A 22246-nucleotide genomic window follows, 5' to 3' on the forward strand; every position below is an offset into this window, starting at 1 on the left:
CTTTTCCTCTTCTTAATCTTTCCCTCCGCTCTTCGTCTCTCTGTCCATTATTCTCTCCTCACATTGTTCCTGCAGCTCTTGTGTTCCTGTCAAAGAGCCTTTCACAGGGCGCAGTGGGAGCACAGACAACCTCACACTCACATACACAAACACATCGTATGTGTACGTGCACATAGTAACGACACAGGTGTGATCTCGTAGAGTAAAACACACAAACACACACTGCTGTATATTTCTCATGCACACATCTATCAACACACACACACACACTCCTGTCAGGGTCTCTTTCAGGCGTTTTGACTGGAAAGAGAGGGGTGACGCATGAATTTGAGCTCAATGTTGCATTCCTCTTTTTGTCACCGTGGCGACCACCCCATCCCCTCTGACCCCCCCCTATGTAAGAGAAACTTCACAAAGCTGCACCCCAACGTCTGAGACCAAGAGAGGGTTGAATGGTTGAATCTCACATAAGATGAAATATACAGAAAAGAAACACACTAAAACACACGGGAATAGACTTTTAATCCCATTTTTAAGGTAACTGATGACTCTGTCTTCTCCCTCGCGTCCAGACGGGTTCGGGGAAGACCTACACCATGGGAACCGGCTTCGACGTCAACATCGGAGAGGACGAGCTGGGTATCATCCCCCGGGCCGTCAACCACCTGTTCAGAGGCATCGAGGAGCGCAGACAGACTGCCACCGAGCAGGGCCGACCTGTTCCTGAGTTCAAGATCAACGCACAGTTCCTGGAGGTGCACAAACACACACATACACACCGAAGCAGACCAAAGATGTAACAGTTTCTCAAATTTTAAACCCAGAAATCAGCGTTTTGTCTCAAATTTTAGTGCAATCATCAGCACTCAGTCTAAACGGTAAACATCCAGTCCACTGAAGGTCCATTAGTTAGACGTAGCCAGAACATGATGACAGGAAGGGGTCAAAGGTCAGCAGGGGGTGCCGTGATTAAGTTGTTAAAGCATCCAGATGACCCTAGAGCCATTAAACTGTCATTAGTCTGTCTCTGTGGTCAGCTCCTGGATTTATTTTTAACCGCCAACAAGTGGCCACTAACAGCTGTGAGGAAACAGCTGAGAGCAAAAGATGATATATTGATCTTCATGCAGTAATATCTGTATTAGTTATCTATTTTTTATCTTTATACTATCTCCTGTTATCTCCACCAGTTGTACAATGAGGAGGTGCTGGACTTGTTTGACTCGACGCGAGACCTCGAGGCCAGGAAGCAGAAATCCAACATTAAAATCCACGAGGACGCCAACGGAGGCATCTACACAGTCGGGGTCAACACTCGCACTGTCACCTCTGCAGCTGAGGTCTGCTTTTAACGCAACAAAATGACCTGTTTTCCACCAGACCCCATCTTTGTCCAACATTTTAGCTTTATTTACGTAACAGTGTCATGTGTTACAAGCAATCATTCAGCATTTTGTTATTTTGCAATAAAAATCATTGTTTTATCAGTATAACACATGCTGAATAAAGATATAGTAGTTTTGGGTGTATTATAATTTTGCAAGACTAGAAAGTCTGCATGCACATGAAAATAAACTGTCAGAAATGTCACTCTGACTTTCTGTAACGCAGATTTTTTGTGGGGGTTGAGAACACCAACCTGATTATTGAAGGGGGGGGGGTTCCACCTTAAAAAGGTCTGAGAACCACTGATCTAAGAATCCATACACCTCTATCATTATGAGTGGAGTTACTGAATAAATAGTCCATTTGAAAGCTGCTCATAGTGAGAGCTATGGATTATCCAGAGTGACAGGACACTTTCTGAGAGGCTTGTAAATTTTGTAGAAGAAAATGGAAAATGTCATCTTACATTACTAATTTCTCTTAACCAAAGAGGTTTGTCCCATTTATTGCTATATAGAGGACGGGTTCTCTCTGCGCAACAGTTTCTACATTAATGTCATCTTTGAATACACAGATTTTGTTGTCTGTCATTCCTCCCTCCTTCTTCCCCTCCACAACTCCTCTAACAGATGATGCAATGTCTGAAGCTGGGCGCCCTGTCTCGTACCACCGCCAGCACCCAGATGAACGTCCAAAGTTCGCGCTCCCACGCCATCTTCACCATCCACCTGTGCCAAGTTCGAGTCTGCTCTCCAGACAACGATGTACGTACGCTCACACACAGCGTTGGTCAGCAGCTGCAATTTCACAAGGAAACATTTAAATGATAGCAATTGTTCAAAAAAGTGTTTGCCCCTATGTTTATTTTCTTTTTCTGTCTTTTCTCCTCCAGGATAATGCGACAGACAACCGTCTAGCGAACAACTCAGAGATAAATGAGTTTGAGACGCTGACGGCCAAATTCCACTTTGTGGACCTGGCTGGTTCTGAGAGACTGAAGAGAACTGGAGCTACAGGAGACAGAGCCAAAGAGGGAATCTCCATCAACTGTGGGCTGGTGAGGAAGCTTTTCATATAACACAGAACAGTGCAGTTATGGGTCATAGTAATGTGTTGTATTTATATGTTTAATCTATTATGATTTAATGTTGCTACATTACCTACCAGAAATATTTTTTTTCTTCATTGGGGTGATAGTTCTTCAATTACTCAAACTTTTAATTCACCAGTATCTGGTGATTTTGTGGAGCAAGGGAGCCCTCAGGTGGCCAGAACATGAACTGCTTACTTACTTTCACTTCCACAAGTGCCATTGTTTATAGCTTTACACAAGTACAAATTAATGATGTTTATCAAAAGTAAAGTGTTCTTAATTCTCTATTTCAGCACTTGGAATTGTTTTCCTCTAAAATAGCTTTGTTTCTTCCTCAGCTCGCTTTGGGAAACGTCATCAGTGCTCTTGGAGACAGGAGTAAGCGTTCCACCCACGTGCCTTACAGAGATTCCAAACTGACCCGGCTGTTACAAGACTCACTGGGTGGCAACAGGTTTGTGGGGCTGAATCTGAATCTGAAAATACATTAAACAAATATAACTGTACCGTATATATTTGATCATGATCACAAACCAGGCAATTTAGTGATATAAAAGTTGACGTGCCAGCTTTATTGAGCAAGCTTGGCACCTCAGTCGACTTTCTCCTTTTCTTGTAAATGCCACATATATGGCCACATCTTAAGCTAGCTAATGTTACAAAATTAACTAACTAGCTAGGCAGTTGTGTTGCATTTATGTACATTAGCTAGCAATTCAGCCACTGTTTTGCTAACATCAGCTAACTTAAGATGTGACTCTATATATTGCTACAGGTTCCTCAGCAACATCTAGCACATAGTTCAAAACATTTGAAAGACAGTATGAAGACCATTTAGAAGGCTGGAAAATCAATAAAATCCTTCATTTGTGCCTTCTCCAGTCAAACAATGATGATCGCCTGTATCAGCCCGTCAGACCGGGACTTCATGGAGACCTTGAACACCTTGAAGTACGCCAACAGAGCCCGAAACATTAAGAACAAGGTGGTGGTGAACCAGGACAGAGCCAGCCAGCAGATCAGCGCCCTGAGGACTGAGATCGCACGACTGCAGATGGAGCTGATGGAGTACAAGACGGTAAGAAGGCAGAAGGAGAGGAGAGAGGCTGCTAAATGAAACAAGAGATGAATAAAGAAAACGAAATCTTTTTCACAATATTGTTCACCCTGCCTGATGCACAGGGGAAGCGTATGGTGGGTGAAGACGGCATGGAGGGCATCAACGACTTGGTCCATGAAAACTCGATGCTGCAGACGGAGAACAACAACCTGAGGGTGAGAGTGAAGGCCATGCAGGAGACCATCGACGCCCAGAGAGCCAGACTCACACAGATCCTCAGCGACCAGGCCAACCAGGTCCTGGCTAAAACAGGTTGGTACTTGGACAAGACTGCTTGATTTAAGAAGACCTCTGATGTAGTGGGGAACAAATGTCTGCTATTCTTCATATTGACCTCCACATTAATACCCTGTTGGCTTGTCAAAATTCACAACTATTTATTCACATGTGCCTTTTTTATGATTGTAATGTAGTATAATTAAAGTAGAACCCTTCCTGTGGTTACTGCTACCACCTAACTAATTGCTTCATACTGTATTTAGCAGCTCAGATCACATGGCACATAATCAATACATTTTTCCTGCTATCTGTTAGCCAGATCTTTGTAGAAGAACATGGACACTCAAGACTTGGTCCATCAGCTATGCGCACACATGTAGGACAGTCAATACAGAGAGGTCCCACATCGACTGCTATGAGTCAGCAGCTCTGATGAGCTCCAAAAACACAGCTCACCAGCTGCCGAAACCCGGGATCGAACCAGGGACCTTTAGATCTTCAGTCTAACGCTCTCCCAACTGAGCTATTTCGGCTGTTAAAACAGCATTCTAGTGGCCCTCAGGGGAAAAGCAGAAAAATATATTGAATAAATTATACTGACATTTCAGCGAGCAGTAGCTATGAACCATGAAGGCAATGTTGCTCTGTCACTTTGCATGGACACCAAAGACCCAATCAGCTATGAAACATGGGGCCTATAAGACACTGAACAGAGAGAAACCATCAAATCAAACCATGAAGGCAGTGTATTCCCAAAATGCAACTCACCAGCTGCCGAAACCCGGGATCGAACCAGGGACCTTTAGATCTTCAGTCTAACGCTCTCCCAACTGAGCTATTTCGGCTGTTGTTTGTAGGATATGGTGGCCATCAAATGAACATCAGAAAAACCTTTAAAAAATGAATAACATGAATCTATGTTAAAACTTAAGTCTTGTCTTTTCTTATAGGTGAAGGCAATGAAGAGATCGGGAACATGATTCAGAACTACATCAAAGAAATCGAGGAGCTCAGGTATGTAGTGACCACATTTTAAATTTGATTTTCTTGTTTGTTTTAGTATTTAATATATACATATATAATATTTAATATTTAATCAGCCATTCTAAACAAAATGTCCTATATTCTGCCCCAACCTTGGTACCAACATTCTCCTTTCCTGTTTCCTGTTTTTTCCCAAGTTGGTAAAGGCATGATGTGTCTACTCTGCCTCTGATTGGCTTACCCTGATATTCTTACCCTAAACCTTCCCAGTCTCATTCCTCTTGGCTTATCTACCCAACCCAAAAAAACCTGAAAACAACAAAGACAACAAGCACCAGCCAATCAGAGTCAGAGTAGAGTGGGTCATGACTTTGCTCTTCTGTGTTATGTGCTTGGCTCATTTATGTTCAAAATAAATTTTAAAGTTACGTAAAAGATGTTGTTAAGTTTGCTAATGTTAGCAAAAAAGCTAGTTAATTTACATCAATCCTCATCTAGTGATTTACATCTGATATCTAATGGTGGCAAAACACTATCTAACTAGCAAACTAATCTACGTCAATCATTAGCTAGCTAGCTAGTGTTTTCTAACATTAGCTAACTTAAGATGTGACTCTCTTTTACAGATCCCCAACAACATTATTTAACCATAAAATATGGTTTTCTTTTCCCCTCCTTTAGAGCTAAACTTCTTGAAAGTGAGGCTGTGAGTGAGAATCTCAGGAAGAATTTGTCCCGGGCTTCCACGCGCTCCTCGCTGTACGGCGGCCCCGGCTCCTTCTCAACTGCCCTCCTCGCCCCTGAGAAGGAGGCCAGCGAGGTCATCGAGATGGCCAAGAAAAACCTGGAGAGGCTCAAGAAGATGGAGAAGAAGAAGAAGAAGAGGTATAATCTGAGATTTGTTGCTTTCAAGACACTTCCTGGAGGTGAATTAGATGACACAAGCTTTATGAAGAAACTTAAAAGAGGGAGTCTTGATGTTTGTCTGTTGTCATGGTGAGAGCCTGGTGTGTTGTGGGTAATTATCTCCCTCCATTAGCACTTTACCCCCTGATGTTTCTTTAATGGAATGAAGGCTGGATTGAGACAAGATGATAAAGACAGCTATTGATGATGATGGTTGTTCTGGCACTCTGCCTGCAGCACAGTGATCATTTATTCTTTTGTTGTGAGTGTTTGCTCAATGTACCCATGCACTTTATTTTCCATACTTGCAAGGACCAGCTTGAGATCTGCACATTCAAAGTGAGGAATTTAAAGGGATAGTTTGGATTATTTGAAGTGGGGTTGTATGAGGGCCAGTCCACCCCAAAATCAAAAACAGATATTTGGTATTTGACATATTTACCTGTAGTGCTGTTTATCCATCTGTATTGTTTTGCTGTGAGTGTCAAAGTTTCTGTGATATCGGCTGTAGAGATGTTGGCCTTCTCTCCAATATAATGGGACTAACTGGCATTTTCTTTTTACTAGAAAGAAGGTAGTGGAACTGTTCACAACAAGGTCTGTGGATTATCTTGAGTAACCGGATGCATGATTTCTTGAAACAAACAGCTGAGTAACATCTAGTCCCATTATATTTGAGAGAGGGCCAACATCTCTACAGCTGATATCACAGAAACTTTGACATTTTGACACAGTCAGACATTTCTAAAGCTGATCTCTTAAAAAACACGGACAAAAAAGGTGTGTCCCATATTTTGAATATTTTCAACACTTTCCAACAGGAAACCATCATCATATAAACCAAATATCACTCTTTCTTTCTTTTCTTTTTTGGAGACCAGCATCTACTGTAGGTAATACGCTAACTATGGATAAGTGTGTACCTCATCATATAACCCCACTTAAAATAATCTGAACTATTCCTTCAATTTGTCATCTGGATCTTCATAATCAGGATTTGTCAGTTGAGCCCACTGTTTGTCAGAGTCTCCGCACTCACCTGGTCTTTCTTGCTGCTCTCTGACTCTCTGTCTTTTTCCTGTAATATTCCCTCACTTGCCCCAACTTCTGCGGCCTATCTGCTCCCCCTCTACCTCCTCCTCACCTCCACACCTCACCATCCTCACCCCGTCCTTCCCTTCTCCGAAGACTAAGGCGATACGAAGACAATCACCACCACACACCAGTCGAACACGACAGGTTTGCTACACCCCACCCAGGATCGGGGTCACATCTGAAACTGGTTCAATTACCAGCAGTGCAAATCAGTCCTTTATGCACCACGTAATTGACAGGATTTCAGTTGATTGTTGACCCCGGTCTTAACCCAAATCTCCCTTTCTGAGATCCCAAAGCAACTAATCTCTAACTTCTTCTGCACCTACAGGTGGTTTACACTCCTGGAGGGAAGCAGAGACTCTAAGCAGCTCTTACCTCTTCCTGTTAACCCTTTGTTTTGTCTCTGTTTTCCTCGTCACTGCACACAGAGAGATGTTGATCAGATTTTATCATAAGCAGTGTCTCAACCAACAAGAGTAACTTTCAACCTGGACCATATTTTCTTATGTTTTTATTTCTAATCCTGGGTTGGATTCCTGGCAACAATTCACTATTAAAACAGATTAAATAAGGGTTTAATTAAACTATTAAACTTATTAAACTGTCTTTTTACTGCTACAACTGTCTTTGGTTATTTGGCTGAAATAACCCTTCATTCATTGAAGTAGATGTGAAAATATTCTGCCTGTACACCGTGTTTCTCCTCGCTGCTTCTCTGATGACCGACCTCCCTCTTGTTCTTTTCTCGATATTTCCACATCTAATGCGGTGAATTAAGGGTTTGTTTTGACCAAACCAGAACTGGTGATTGCTGCAGAAAGACGAGTCGAGATGTTTTTGGTTGGAGCTCTTCTTTGTTTGAGTAAAGATATTAAAATGACAGTTTCTGTAAATGGATTTTTGGCAAGAGCTATAAAACGGCTGTTTCTGGTTGAACAGAATGTGTCTTACACTTTAAAAAAAAAAAAAAGCTTCATCTCTGTAGGGATCCTTTCCATAATGCTGTCAGACACTGAATAACAATCAAAGCCTGTCAGTGACAAAAACAAACACTTTCAGGGGATGTACAGGTGTGCAGTTGTCTGTAAGGATTTTGTTTTAATTTAGTTTCACTTTTGCTGCTGCAGCGCTTCCTTCACATCATTTTTTAAAACTGCTGTTCCCATTAGTGACTTAGACACAAAAACACAGGATAATAGGGTCCAGGTTGAAAAATACCAAAGATTGGAGTTGAGAAAATGTCTTTGAGTGTAAACAACATCATAATGTTTAAAATGATGGTCAACAGATCTTGATAGTGTGTGACAGCCCTTGTTTAAATGAAATCAGTTTGTAATGTGGATGGTAATAACTGCTAATCGTGATCAATTAATCATGCTGTCTTACCCTGCGTATCATTAATGTTGCCCTCCGTTCGGTCACAGTGAAATCATCCATTAATCAACACTGAGTCTCCATCTGCTGCTCCTGATCTGATCCAGTGTGTAATCACTTGCATGTTACCCATTTCAAATCTGACCTACGGTATCTACAACGCGTCTACAACAAAGGCCAACAGTCTTTTCCTCTTTCAGTGTTGTCAAAGAGGAGGTGCCGGACAATGAGCAGGAGCGAGGCAACGAGGAAGCAGAAGTGGTAGGTGGAGAATCACTGAATCAAGCTTTTAGATTGCTATTTATCACACATTTCTTAGTGTGTGTGTGTTTTTATTGTCTTCGTCATTCGTGTGCTTATATGCTGCCAGGAGGGCAGCGACCACGAAGAGGGCGAGGATGCAGATGGAGAGGAGGAGGACTTTGACATGGCGGGAGATGAGACATCTGACGAGTCTGACTCAGAAGAACTGGAGGAGAAAGGTACTTTTAGTCGTAGCAAGCTATTTACAGCCTCATTTCTGAAGTCATAGTCAATCATTAAATCGAGGACGCATCGAGGTCTAATGACGCCTTTGTGTGGCAGAAAACGTCCAGGCCGACCTGGCCAACATCACCTGTGAGATCGCCATCAAGCAGAAGCTGATCGACGAGCTGGAGAACAGCCAGCGGCGCCTGCACACGCTCAAACAGCAGTACGAGCAGAAGCTGATGATGCTGCAGAACAAGATCAAAGACACACAGCTGGAGAGGGACAAAGTACTGCATAACATGGGTAAGAGACACACAAAGAGATACTTGACTTCAGTGACAAGCCTTTAAGGGGACAGTTCAGATTATTTGAAGTAGGGTTGTATGAGGTACTTATAGATAGTCAGTGTATTACCTAGAGCAGATGCCTGTTGACAGCACCTCTGAAACAACTAAGATAAAAAAAAAACAAAAAAAACATGAAAGGCTATTAATAATCGTTGTCTTCTTCATCTCCAGGTTCAGTAGAGTCGGGTACAGAGGAGAAGGCCAAGAGGATCAAAGCTGAGTACGAGAGGAAGCTGAGCTCCATGAACAAAGAGCTGCAGAAGCTCCAGTCGGCTCAGAAGGAACACGCCCGCCTGCTGAAGAACCAGTCGCAGTACGAGAAGCAGCTCAAAAAGCTCCAGCTGGATGTGACCGAGATGAAGAAGACCAAGGTAAAGAGATGGGCCTTTCTATTTTTTCTTTACTCTCCCTTCCACACTTGTCTTGTGGCAGTGCTGATATTCTCCTGCTGTGTTGTAATTTGTCCACCAGGTGGCGCTGATGCGTCAGATGAAGGAGCAGCAGGAGAGAAACCGAGCCACAGAGTGCAGGAGGAACAGGGAGATCGCCTCTCTGAAGAAAGAGCATCGCAGAGCAGAGGTGAGAAGGATAGAAACATCCACACAGAGCTATTTCTTTCTTTTTTTGTCATGGTACTTTTATTTGCTTTATTTTACAGATAAGCAAAGATATAATCAGGGGTAAACCCACCTAAACTAAAGGCTTTTAGGCTGCTATGTGTCAAAAGAAATATTTTAGGTTCTAGTTAATCTGATCAAAGTTCAATGCTGATTGTGTTTCAGAAGAAAATAATTATTTATTTAATCTTAGCTGTGTCTGAGAGACGCATTTTGTAGTTCATCCTTTTTCCTTAATTAATGCCTCAGTGCCAATGGGCAGGACGTGTAATATTATGTCAGTTAGGTTTACAATGCTTTTATTTTTGTAAATTTCTGCACTAAAATTGTCCAAAGTACTATTTTAAGTAGGTGTTAGTTGGAAATATAAAAAATACAATGCAAAAAATAAAATATATGTGCAATTCAAATTTAATTTTTATAGTTTTAGCCTTGCCCAGGATGTTTATTATTATAATAATTTATTTATTTATTTTTCAAACAAATAGACGATATATTTGTTGATGTAGCTGGTTGATGCTTGTCATGAATTTCAACAACCCTGTACTTTCCCCCTGTACATGACATGATATTCTTTTCATCTTATAGCACCAGCTGAAGCAGATGGAGGCCCAAAAAAGACAACAGGAGCTGATTCTTCGCAGGAAGAATGAAGAGGTCAGACACATACAGTCGCATTGGAATCACAACAACGTCCACTTTTGTTTCGCTCTAATATGCAAAATGTCTCCTGTATCAGGTGACAGCTCTCAGGCGGCAGGTGAGGCCTGTGTCCGGGAAGGTGAGCCGGAAGGTGAGCTTACCCGAACCTCTGCAGGAGCCGTCACATAGAGCCACCCCGGGGAGGATGCATACGTCTGGAGCGTCCCCGTCAAATGGAGCCAGGTACGGCATCTGAGCAGCTTTATGTGTGTCGGTGTGTGTATTACACTGTTGATTGTGCTTTTTTAAGAGCCCCATCTTTCTCCACAGGAGTTCTCCAGTGCGGATGGGGAGTATCTACCTCAGCAGGACAGCCAGGGCCAAGTGGCAGTCACTGGAGAGACGAGTTACGGACATCATCATGCAGAGGATGACCATCTCTAACATGGAGACGGATATGAACAGACTGCTGAAGGTAACACATCAAAATGGTTTTGGTTTTTTTTTTGGGTCCTGTAAAATTCAAGGAAAATAGATTGATGCTGTAAGTTTTGTAAACCTGTATGAACTGGCTTCTGTCCCTTGTGTTCTTGCTTTTTTGTTTGTTTTCTTCCCTTTTTTAACAAATCTTTATTTAGTTTGACAGATACACTCAACACAAAAATAAACGCTGTTGGTTTTGCTCCCACTTTTGAATCTACTGCTGATTAATTGGAAAAGTTCTTATCAACATCAAACAGGTCAAATTTAGGATGAACATGATACCAAACTCTTTCACCAGACCTCTTGTGCTCTCTAGCAGTCCATAAAGAAGTATTGCTGTGTTTCATCTTCTTCACTAAAAAAATCATTGGACATTTTTTTTGTTGTTACATAGCAGCTCCATGAGACTACGGCTCTGACAGGGAGTCTACCAATGGATGTAAGCCACCGGACATCTCTAATGCTCTCGGAAAGGCTTTTATTTATTTTATTTTTTTTTAAATCAGCTCTGTGCATTCATTATCAGTTAAATATTTATATTCCATTAACCCTCCATATTTATAATCATTTATTTTCTTAAACATTAATTTTCTTGCCAGGAGCTGAAGATGCTGGTGTTCTTTAATAAAATCACCAAATAATAATTTATAATATGTCTTGCTTTGCCTTTTTTTTTGCCAAATATAATGATTATTATTATAACTAAGCAGAGTAACTAAGCTAAAATTAGGGTTATGTTTTCTCTTTTGTGGGACTTTTGATGAGTCTAACAGCTGCATTTTGAATGAACTGAAGTCTGGAAAGATTGTGTTTACTTAAGCATGAATAGAATGAGTTGTAGTGATGTATATCCTCATGTATGAATTTCCAGGCCTCGGGGAGACATAAATGACTGGAGCATAGAGATTCTACTGTTTTGACATGCTGATTTCAACAAAAAGCATTTTTTATTTTGCTACCAATTTCTACAGCTCCTAACTCTAACCCTAACTCCTTCTTTGTTTTTTCACATCTGTTCTCTTTTAGTTACTTCTCTGGTTTTACCCCAAATGTAATTGACACACTTTTTGTCCCTTTCCTTCCTGTCTCCTCGTGATTCCCTCCCTGTAAACTCCGCCACCACTCCAGCAACGGGAGGACCTGACCAGGCGGAGGGAACGAGTGTCCAGGAAGAGAGAAAAGATGGCGGTGGAGGGTGCAGACGCCGACCGCTCCCTGGCCTCCCTGAACGAGGAGCTGGAGTCTCTGAGCGCCAACATCGACTACATCAATGACAGCATCGCCGACTGCCAGGCCAACATCATGCAGATGGAGGAGGCCAAGGTGAGATGGTGGACAGTCCCAGGAGTCTTATTCCAATGTAGTCATAATGTTTGTAGTTGTAATGTTTAATTAATGAAGGTAAATGAAGAATTCTTACTGTGGAATTGTGATGCATTTGCCATATAAACACAGTTGATGTGCACCACTACCTCATTAGCTAGTATATGCCTGTACTGGACTGTAACCCTCAGGGGAAAAATAGGTAAATAATAATTGCATAGTTCAGCACCACGACAACTTTTGTGACCCCACTTAGAAAAATAAGCATTGGGCGCTTATTTTTCAGAACAGCAGCTCAAGTAAACAACAGCCACTGGCAGTACAGCCCATTAATACAGCCATAGGTCCAGCAGCCTAATAATGCACAGTTAACAGCAATTCATAATTTTTCCAAATGTGTTATTTGAAGAGCATTTGCTCTGCAAGGCCTCGCAGGTTCATGCAGCGAGTTCACTCTGTCAGATGTTTCTTTTAATGAATTGTTATTGAGCTAAGTTAAAGCAGAGGTAGGATGAACAATGGTGGAAATGTACTGTTTCTGGCTGCTTGCATCAGAGACCTGTTTGTCCAAGAGGCTTTCAGACTCCTGTGGCTGCAGTCACTTGTGCTAAACATTGGTGGTGCAAAAATGAAGCCAGAATATCCTGAATATGAGCACTGCCAATTTGCACTAGTGACGCCATTTGGAGCCAGAGCCTGCAGTGACCAGGGTTGGAGCTGCAGTATCGAGATCCATACAGCTGACTGACTGCAGAGCTCAGCTGTCAATCATGACATGAAACCCCCTGTTTATAGCATCAAACAAACACTGAACAAGCACCAACATGATAGAACAACCTAACATGAAAGAAACCATCTTTGGGGAAAAAAAAACTACTCAACATGTACTGTGATGTTTTAATTTGGCTGATGTCCTATTTAGTATCATGGAGGGGGGTTGGATTAATGACCTATACTGCAGCCAGCCACCAGGAGTAGGTGAGATGTTATAGCTTCACTTATGGGAAACTATTATATTGTTCATGTTTATACTTTTTGATTCACCAATTTTGATTGCATCATTAAAAATAAGAATGAATTTGAGAGACTTATGTAGTATTACACTAGTTTTAAAGTCCAGCTTTAGCCATGTTTTAAACAATATGCTCTGCAAGAAGTAATAAATTGTCTATGTTTTTTATGCAAAGTAAGTTCAAATACCTTGTTAAAATAGTTCACATGTAGCTTTACACCTTGCCTTCATTTAGCATTCAAGGATTCATGAATATGCAAACACCCCAGTCCCCACTCCTGCCCCTAAGTAGCTGAACCTGGTTTATTTTTGCTTATTTTGCACCAGATATGTCTTGCAACACAGGACAAACACCACATGGACGTGCTAACAAGGTTAAAAATGCGATTTTCACTGGAGAGGGTCTTTCTAAAATTACAGTTTTAGGAGGCAAAATGATACATTAAAACTTACCGGATGATCTTCTATGAATGTAGCTAGGGGTAAATCTGCATACATGGAAAAGTACCTAATAAAAACACTATTAGCATAAGCAAGCATAAGCATAAATTAGCTTTGTCATCACCAAGCAGGTACTGGTTGTATTTTTCAACATCTCTATGTAAGAACTAGTTTTTGTTGAGCTTTAGAGGTGGTGGTCGTCACATTTTATTGCCTTTGGACAGAACTAGACCAGCTGTGTCTGTTTGTTGCCCATCTTAATGCTAAGCTAAGCTAATCAGCCTCCTATTTAACATACATATACAGGAGTAGAATCAGTCTTTTTGTCAAACTCTTGGCAAGAAAGTGAGTGACTGTGTTTCCCAAAATATTCCTTTAAATATTGGCCAAGGCACCCCATGGTTTGGATACGCTGGTCTATGACTCTGACTATTGTTCCATGACTAAGTCTCTTACAATGCTACTTGATTGAATGTGTTATTATTCTGGACTACAGGAGGAAGGAGACACAGTGGATGTTACTGCCATGATCAGCTCCTGTAATTTATCAGAGGCTCGCTTCCTTCTGGACCACTTCGTGACAATGGCCATCAATAAGGTATCTACTGCCCTCACTAACTTAATGTTATTTCAGTCTTAATTTTATTAGTGTGTCTTTGTTTACTTTCATATACTGACAACAAGTAAAGTCAGGTTGGTGGATTATTCTGGAAACAACTTATTTAACCTGATAAACTCTTTGCTTTTATCCCTATAAGATTTATTATGAGTCATTCAGGCCCAGCATGTTAATCCAATGTAGATCAATTACAAAATAACATGAAGAACTCCTTATTTTTATCATTAGTTTGGTGATCTTTCAAAATAAATGCACTTTATGAGTTTGATTGCATTGTGATCGCTGGTGTACAACTTGTGCTCATCGTGAGTTTGCCTTCATAGCCAGGGCTCCTTTATGAGACTGAATTCAATGAGACTTTAAATGGAGCGACTTCATTAAATTAAGTCAATTAGATTAGATAAGATTAGATTTGATGAAACCTAATTGGTCCAGTGAGGAAATCAACCCAGCAGCAAAGAACAAACAGAGAAATGGAAGTAATTACAAGAACATAGGCTACTAAATGTAAAAACACAGAGTCATCATTAGGTCTGTCTGTTTACAAGATACACAATCAGTAAAGTTATTTCTGCTCTGCTGTGTGCTCCTTGTCAGGGTCTGCAGGCGGCTCAGAAAGACTCCCAGCTGAAGGTGATGGAGGGCAGGCTGAAGCAGACGGAGATCAACAGTGCCACTCAGAACCAGCTGCTGTTCCACATGCTGAAGGAGAAAGCTGAGATCAACCCGGAGCTGGACGCTCTGCTGGGCAGCGCCCTGCAAGGTGGGAAGCACCAACAAACGCTCTGAGCATGTCAAACAAAATCACCTTTTTAATCATCATTTCTTTCACCGTATGGCTACGTTTTATTTTGAAGGCCTCATTTGTCATGGAAATATTCATTACAAGAGAAAACAAACAAAAGGTAGTTTTTCATTGAACTTTCTACAAAAACAAAAAGCAGGCCTGTAAAATAAATAGTAGCCATTTTCTCATCTTTGGGTTTGATTTTGATTTGATTGTTTTCTTTGTTTGTTGTGTTGGTGTGAACTCAGAGTTAGGTTACCTGTCACCAGGTGAGTACGAGTTGCATAGCAATGTGACTGTTTCAGAGAGCGTACGTGGCACATGCACAATAAAAGATTTCCACTAAATTTACAGACAATCAAGGACAAATATGCAGTTTACCTAAAAGATCAAAATTCTAAAATTTTAAATGTTACTTTTCATATTTATGTATAGAAGCCCATTTTCACCATTGTAATGGGAAACGTTCTGTAAGTTATTATAATGAGAAACTATTTAAATATTGACTGAATATTAGTACCGAATAGTAAATAAATTTAAGGTAGTTTCTAATTTTTTTGAGATACCAACTCATTATTTTGAGATCAGAGTAATTTTTTTATTATTACTATGATATTCTAAGTTGTTATTTTAAGATCAAAGTCATTATTTTAAGATATTGTGCTGTTGTTTTGAAAATTAAAGTCATTTTGAAATAGTAAGTTGTTATTTTAAGATCAAAATTGTTATTTTAAGATACTAAGTTCTTACTTTGAACATCAAAATCATTAGTTTGAGACACTAAGTACTTATTTTAAGATGTTGTTTTTTTGAAGATCAATGTTGTAATTTTGAAATACTATGTCATTATTTTGATAGTTTCTCATTACCCAAGGTGACTCTTTGATCTTTATAATTTTTTTTTATACTTAATTCAGAAATCTTGTAGTGTGCATAAACCCTCAGGCTTCCTTTTAAAAACTAACCAGTTAAAGTAACTCTGCCATGACGTGCACGATGTCAAGTTTCCTCACCTGCTAGCGAGTCCCATTTACTCAGGTTGTCGTCACTAAAACTTAATAGCAGTGAAAATTCACGCTGGCTGCAGGAGCAGTTTGTGTTTGCATTTCTGTGTTTGTCGTCCTGTCTCTCTCTCTCTCATGCTTCCTCCATCCTACGTGTACACAGGATAAATACTCCCAACACTGTAGCTCCCAGTCGCCCCACACTAATGACACCCAACTGTCCCCCTTTATGTTAAACTAAACCGGGTGACACCTGACCTTGTTATGAACTGCTGAAGCTGTAATCGTTGTGCTGCAAGGTGTAGCTTTCTGAATGGACATGGAAAATACAGTTTGGTAGCAGATAATACTTTACCATCGAGGAAAAATACACATGTGCTTTGCTAATTAGTTGAGAAATCCTATTTTTCTATCATGTGTGTTAATGTGTGTGTGTTTTATGTAACAGAGAACGGAGAGGACAGCAGTAGTGATGAGTCCACCCCCAGTCCAGCCACAGAGGGCAGGTAAATACAGAGAAAAAAACACTTTATTTCTCACTCAGGTTAAAAACAGCTGGTTTATGTATCAGTCATGTGGGAAAAATACAGGTGTAATTGATAACATGAATTATGTCTGCAGTGTGTTGGTATTGTTCTTGCTGGCTCACTGGGCCTTCGTTAATGTTATAAATCACACCTGTTCTGTAGAGAAGCGGCCTTTTGTTCCAGCACACAGGTGTTTTTTTTAATTCTGGCTGATTAGACCTCTGCTCAGGTCCATGTTTGGCAGAGCAGGGAGCTGCTTCACTTTACCAAACTACACGCAGTAACACAGATGATCCAGTCAGATCCAACAGTCTCTGTACAAGCCCACGTAAGTGAAAACACCTGCGTACAGACTGCTTCTCCTGCCGAGGGCTGAACAGTTCATTGAAATATTATCAGAAACCCAGTAGCAAGTCACAGGAGCTGCAGTTTTTTCATGAAGGTAAAATGTGTCACAATACATTATCATAAATAAAGCAGTGTTGTTTAATAGAGAAGTAGTTTCTATTTCTTCTTTCTACTTTTTTGTTACTATTTAGGTTCTGTTTGTACTGCAGATATTTTCTCATGCCTCCCCTTTCTTCATTAGATACAAGTTTAATGTACTACACGTAACGTACTACAACCGGGCACCTTTCTGCTAAAATTTCCCTTAGACTACAAATATAAATGATCATGTAATGTTGTCAGCCAATATAATGCTGTTAAAGTGAAGTCTAACAGCTTACCTTTCTAGCCTTTCTATGACATTTTGACAATTTAGCCTTGTTTTTACTAGAGTCGGTAAAAGGGTGCTGTCGCAGGTGTTTTAGCTGTGTGCTAACTATGTCCCCCATTTGGACGCCTGTGTTTCCTCGCTGTAAACAAGCAGCAACATTTTGAGGTGAAGTGTTCGACTATGGGCGATAGTAGCAAATGGCGTCCGGATGCAGATATAATTCCGGTACTTTTTTCAAGGCATTATCCTTTTAAAGGGGTTGTTCTCAACAGTTTATGCATTGTTGTGCTTTTGTTTTTATGTAGCGTATTGATGTATACATTGAGGAGTCTGTATTTTGCATCTTCAAAAATGACAATAATACTATAATAAATCTCAGAATAATACAGAAATAGTTGGCTTTTTAGTGGTTTTTGGTTTATTTGTACAATTAGAACCTCATGGACACTTAATGATGGAACAAATGTCCATGAGAGACTATAATATTTTTAAAAAGACAAAGCAGTAGAAATGAACAGCATATGTTATTCACAGTGGAGGCTGCACCATATGTTTTCCCAGCTCTTTTAGATTTCGAGCCAGTCGACTGGTATATTGCAGTAGTTTTTTCCAAACATTAGAGCTATAATAATTTTATTAGCTCAGTAATTTGGTTTGTGATTTAAAGGCTGTACTTGCACAAGTACTAACATCCTCAGCTGTACCGAAAGTATACTGTTACTTATCAATAGACCTTTTTTGAGGTTAAAGATACTAATGAAGGTTCCATTCCATTCAGGTCAAATAGAGTCAGTGTGCTGCTATTGTGTACGTTGGCTCACTGGAAAGGCTCTGCTACACTAAATGGAATGGGACCTTAATTAGTATCATTGATAACACAGGTCTATTGTTATCATGCTAACATACAAACATGTTAAATATTATATCTGCTTAACATGAGCTTGTTAACATGTGTTGGATGTAACGGATTAAAAATGTCTGGCTTTGTTTCAGCACACTGGCATCAGATTTAATGAAGTTATGTGGTGAATCCAGACCGAGAGGCAAGGTACTGTAAAAGAGTTTTGTAGTACACATGTACTCTGTCCAGTATACTTTAGTAAATATTTATAGAATGAGGAATATTCATGCTCTGGTCCATTTACTTGTGAGCCAGCTGAATGTTGAGCCAAACTCCTCTGGTCCTTCAGGCTCGCAGGCGGACCACCACCCAGATGGAGCTGCTGTACGCCAGCAGTGGGGATCTGTCCTGTGAATCCCCCACCGGAGACTTCTCGGCCCCTCTGCTGCCCCTCTCAGAGCGCCTGGAAGCGCCGGCAGACATGCCGGGTCACGCACCTGGTCAAACCCCTGACCGGGAGCAAACTGTTTCCCCATCTGCACTGTCTGCCCGACCAGCTGGCTTGTGAGTGTTGAAGGCAACATCTCTCTGTGGTAGACGAACATCCCGAGATGTTTCTCTCTTTTTATCAAAATGAATATTTATTTTGGTGGGCGGATTATTATTATATTCATCACTGAGTCCTTATTAGCTCTAAAATACGGGACATGATTAGTTGTGAGGCAGTTTCGGTAAGATTCAACCCACCCCTCCACCCTGCTTAAGTGATGCTTTTCACTGTCTGTAGTTCTGGATCCAGGTCACCCACAGGGACTGAGAGGAGGCAACTGGAGCGCTCGCCCCTCAGCCGGAGGAAAGCGCAAGAGAAAGGACCCACGGCGACACACATCCCAGCACCCGCACACACACCCCCGCCGAGCACAGCAGAGACTAAAACTAAAGGCAGCGACTACAGATCACTGTAAGTACCATCAATAATGATGTTTTACTTCAGGTTTTTCCTTAAACTGAAAACATCCTCAGGTCCTTTCAGCTGAGAGACAGTTTCATATTTTTTAATGTTGCTCACCTGTGATGAAACACAATTATTCACTGAGAATTAAATATTTTGATTTATTGTATTATTTATTGTGCTCGTATTTTTCTTTCACTGAGCATCTTTATATTTTGATGGACTTACTTTTCATGTTACTTTGTTTTCTTGCTCAGGTTGGATGAGGCTCCTGTATTTGAAGGCCATAGGTAATGTTTATCACTAAAGTCTGCTTTTTAAATAGGATACATTGGGAATCTTCTTTTAAAATGCAAACTAAAAGAGTAATTCTTATCCATATTTCTGGGTTCAAATGACTAATGGGTACAAAACATTTTGGAATTGATCCAGTAGATCACCTTCACGGCAGCCACAAAACTGCAATGGCTGCAACACAATCCTTGCAGGGAGATGTGTTGTGGTACGTCCACTAAAAGTGCTTGTTTTTGGAATAATTTTACTGTGTTTGTCTAAGAAGTCTGGTGGCTTTGAAGAGAGCAGTACAATAACAGCTTCAGAACTGTCTGAAAAGGTCTGTCTTTGTAAGGATCATTTCCATAACAATCTGAACCCATCAGTGGAAAAAAAAAAACAGGCACTTTCAGTGGACGTACTTTGATGGGCACAAGATTATGTGGGGTGATCTGCAGGACAGTTCCTGGACTTTTTGTACTTCTTAGTCAAAATATATAAAAAATAAGTATTAGCCTTAAATGTACCTTGCTTTTGTTGTGTCTTGTGTTTTATAGAGGTGTGATCAACCCTGTGACGGCCCCTAAGAACAGCCGTGCAGCCAAACTTCAGTGTGTCTACGTAGCCGAGGGACACACCAAACCTGTTCTCTGTGTAGACGCCACAGATGATCTGCTCTTCACTGGATCCAAAGGTTACCAAAACTGCTTCATCTCAATAAACAGGAAAACAAACTGCCCTTAAAATACCATTTCCTTGAGGTGTATAATCAACCGTCCCTGTGATCATTAGCAACATGTTTCTGTCTGTCTGAACATGTGCTTCGTGTTTGTCTTTTCAGACCGAACATGTAAAGTCTGGAACTTGGTGACGGGTCAGGAGATCATGTCTCTGGCAGATCATCCCAGCAGTGTCGTCTCAGTCAGGTACGAGTATCAAGATATCATGGAAAAACCTGAGAATTTCAAAGCCTGGGAGAGCCATGGAAAAAGATCCTGTAAAGTTTTGGGAAAGTTATGGAATAAAATGCATTAAGAATTCTATTTTCTCTTACACTTGAAAGCCAGTTCCCGACTGATTGAAGTGCTTGTAAAGCTCTACTGTACCTGTAGTTTGAAATAAATATGAGCATCTCTTAGAGAATGAAAAAGGTTGATGTTTATTTTTCATACAGTAAGTAACAATGGAAGCAAAGTATGCTATACTGTATACTACATGAACGTTTAAGTACTTTCAGGTTGTGAATTTTATTATGGGTCTTTGAAAAGTTATTTAAAAAAATTTCAATTTTGTCCATGAACATGTGTTGGAACCTTGTAGCATACATCAATAACACAAGTTAAATTGCAGTAGTTTTTAATAGTAGTGTATGGGGTGCATTTGATAAATATTTTTTGTTGTTACATTTCAGATACACTTCTAGTCTTGTCTTCACTGTTTCCACTGCTTACATCAAAGTCTGGGACATACGGGACTCCGCCAAGTGTATCCGGACGCTCACGTAAGTAACCTCACTTCCCAGAATATTTGGAATTTAGCATCATCTATGTGTAATGTCCACTAATTAGGAGTTTGTATTTTTGTGGATGTCAGGTCGTCAGGCCAGGTGGGTTCAGGGGACACGTGTTCCTCTGCCAGGAGTTTGTCCATCCCACCAGGAGAGAGTCAGATCAACCAGATCGCTCTCAACCCCTCAGGCTCCTTCCTCTATGCTGCCGCTGGCAACGCTGTGCGCATGTGGGACCTCCGCAAGTAAGTTTAAAACACAGATTAGAGTTTTAGTCGTACAAACCGTCCAGACGAAACAGAATTGATCTCCTTTTCTTTCCTTTCTTTCTCCAGGTTTGTTTCCACGGGGAAGCTGACGGGCCATTTAGGACCTGTCATGTGTCTGACTGTTGACAAATTTGGCAGTGGACTGGATGTTGTCCTCACTGGTTCCAAAGACCGTCATATTAAAGTAAGAGATGCTTAGTGTGGGTTGCACCAACAAAGATTAATTTAATCTAAGATTAGCTCTTATCAGAGTTTAGCAAAACTAGGTTTAAAATTAGTAAATCCAATTTGAAATCAAGCCAAGCTCTGTTGCACAATTAAAGACTCAACATTGAATACAGTTTAAGTATGGAGATGCTTTCTTATCCAAATTAGAATAAATAAATAAAACATAAACTTGAGTGGTGTTGAGATCTGGTAAGTATAAAAGACGGAGGAAAACCATTCCAGAAAAATGTTACATCGCTCGCTAGCTAGCTGAAAAGTTAACACAAGGCTACTTTTTTAGTTAAAAAGTTAAAATAACATTACATATTTTGCTGGCTAGCTAAAAAATTGTTAGCCTACTCTGATACACATACATAACTGTAAATGCATTCCCATTTTCGTGTGTATGCAAAAAAATGTTTGTTTGTCCAGATGTTTGAGGTGGCAGAAGGAGCTCAGGGTAGCATCACCTCCGGCCACACGTTTGATCCCGCCCATCAAGACAGCGTGGAGTCTTTGGCCGTGCACGGAGATGTTTTCTACAGCGGCTCCAGGGACTATTACATCAAGAAGTGGGATTTAGGCAGTAAACAGCTGCTACAGGTACACTGATCTGACGCCAGAGCATCATAGAAAACATTCAGGAGCCAGAGGCTTTTTTTTCTTCCCAGATTTTAATTAATATCATCTGAAACTACAGTATGGTCTGACATACAGAATAAATTGGCTGTTGTCTCCTCCTGCAGTCTGCCAGCGCCCAGGCAGACTGGGTCAGCGCTCTGGGCGTGGTGCCAGGCTCCTCGGTGCTGCTCAGCGGATGCAGAGGAGGGCTGCTGCGCCTCTGGCACGTCGACTCACTCGCGCCTCTCGGTGAGGTCCAGGGACACGACAGTCCCATCAACGGCCTGGCCACCAACAGCAGCCAACTGTTCACTGCCTCAGAGTGAGTCACACAATGTGCTCATTTCAGTTCTTTTTCTCATTAAAGCCTGTAGTGATACGAGTCTGTTAAACGTGCAGAAACCG

The 22246-nt window shown here is 40.9% G+C and overlaps 1 protein-coding gene and 2 non-coding genes across 3 annotated transcripts in view; 1 reads left to right on the forward strand and 2 right to left on the reverse strand.

Annotated features, from left to right (window-relative positions):
- LOC146306668 (kinesin-like protein KIF21A) overlaps positions 1 to 22246 on the forward strand; it is a 42446-nt gene that overhangs the window by 19116 nt on the left and 1084 nt on the right. Inside the window, exons 3-35 of the mRNA XM_084710636.1 lie at positions 573 to 755; positions 1191 to 1340; positions 2016 to 2150; positions 2279 to 2443; positions 2818 to 2933; positions 3362 to 3557; positions 3662 to 3851; positions 4769 to 4832; positions 5484 to 5687; positions 6897 to 6947; positions 8381 to 8441; positions 8551 to 8662; positions 8766 to 8954; positions 9170 to 9369; positions 9470 to 9577; positions 10204 to 10272; positions 10355 to 10500; positions 10588 to 10732; positions 11869 to 12063; positions 14013 to 14114; positions 14733 to 14898; positions 16375 to 16432; positions 18165 to 18219; positions 18362 to 18576; positions 18800 to 18973; positions 19222 to 19254; positions 19795 to 19931; positions 20079 to 20163; positions 20649 to 20738; positions 20831 to 20989; positions 21080 to 21197; positions 21653 to 21823; positions 21967 to 22163. Coding sequence (XP_084566762.1) covers positions 573 to 755; positions 1191 to 1340; positions 2016 to 2150; positions 2279 to 2443; positions 2818 to 2933; positions 3362 to 3557; positions 3662 to 3851; positions 4769 to 4832; positions 5484 to 5687; positions 6897 to 6947; positions 8381 to 8441; positions 8551 to 8662; positions 8766 to 8954; positions 9170 to 9369; positions 9470 to 9577; positions 10204 to 10272; positions 10355 to 10500; positions 10588 to 10732; positions 11869 to 12063; positions 14013 to 14114; positions 14733 to 14898; positions 16375 to 16432; positions 18165 to 18219; positions 18362 to 18576; positions 18800 to 18973; positions 19222 to 19254; positions 19795 to 19931; positions 20079 to 20163; positions 20649 to 20738; positions 20831 to 20989; positions 21080 to 21197; positions 21653 to 21823; positions 21967 to 22163 — 4439 coding nt within the window. The remainder of the gene's footprint in view (positions 1 to 572; positions 756 to 1190; positions 1341 to 2015; positions 2151 to 2278; positions 2444 to 2817; positions 2934 to 3361; positions 3558 to 3661; positions 3852 to 4768; positions 4833 to 5483; positions 5688 to 6896; positions 6948 to 8380; positions 8442 to 8550; positions 8663 to 8765; positions 8955 to 9169; positions 9370 to 9469; positions 9578 to 10203; positions 10273 to 10354; positions 10501 to 10587; positions 10733 to 11868; positions 12064 to 14012; positions 14115 to 14732; positions 14899 to 16374; positions 16433 to 18164; positions 18220 to 18361; positions 18577 to 18799; positions 18974 to 19221; positions 19255 to 19794; positions 19932 to 20078; positions 20164 to 20648; positions 20739 to 20830; positions 20990 to 21079; positions 21198 to 21652; positions 21824 to 21966; positions 22164 to 22246) is intronic.
- On the reverse strand, positions 4279 to 4351 carry trnaf-gaa (transfer RNA phenylalanine (anticodon GAA)). Its single transcript has one exon. It is a non-coding gene; the product is annotated as a tRNA-Phe (tRNA).
- Positions 4591 to 4663, reverse strand: trnaf-gaa (transfer RNA phenylalanine (anticodon GAA)). Its single transcript has one exon. It is a non-coding gene; the product is annotated as a tRNA-Phe (tRNA).

This window comes from Lutjanus erythropterus, chromosome 22 (genome assembly GCF_056507025.1).
Source record: "Lutjanus erythropterus isolate fLutEry1 chromosome 22, fLutEry1.hap2, whole genome shotgun sequence".
NCBI lineage: Eukaryota > Metazoa > Chordata > Actinopteri > Lutjaniformes > Lutjanidae > Lutjanus > Lutjanus erythropterus.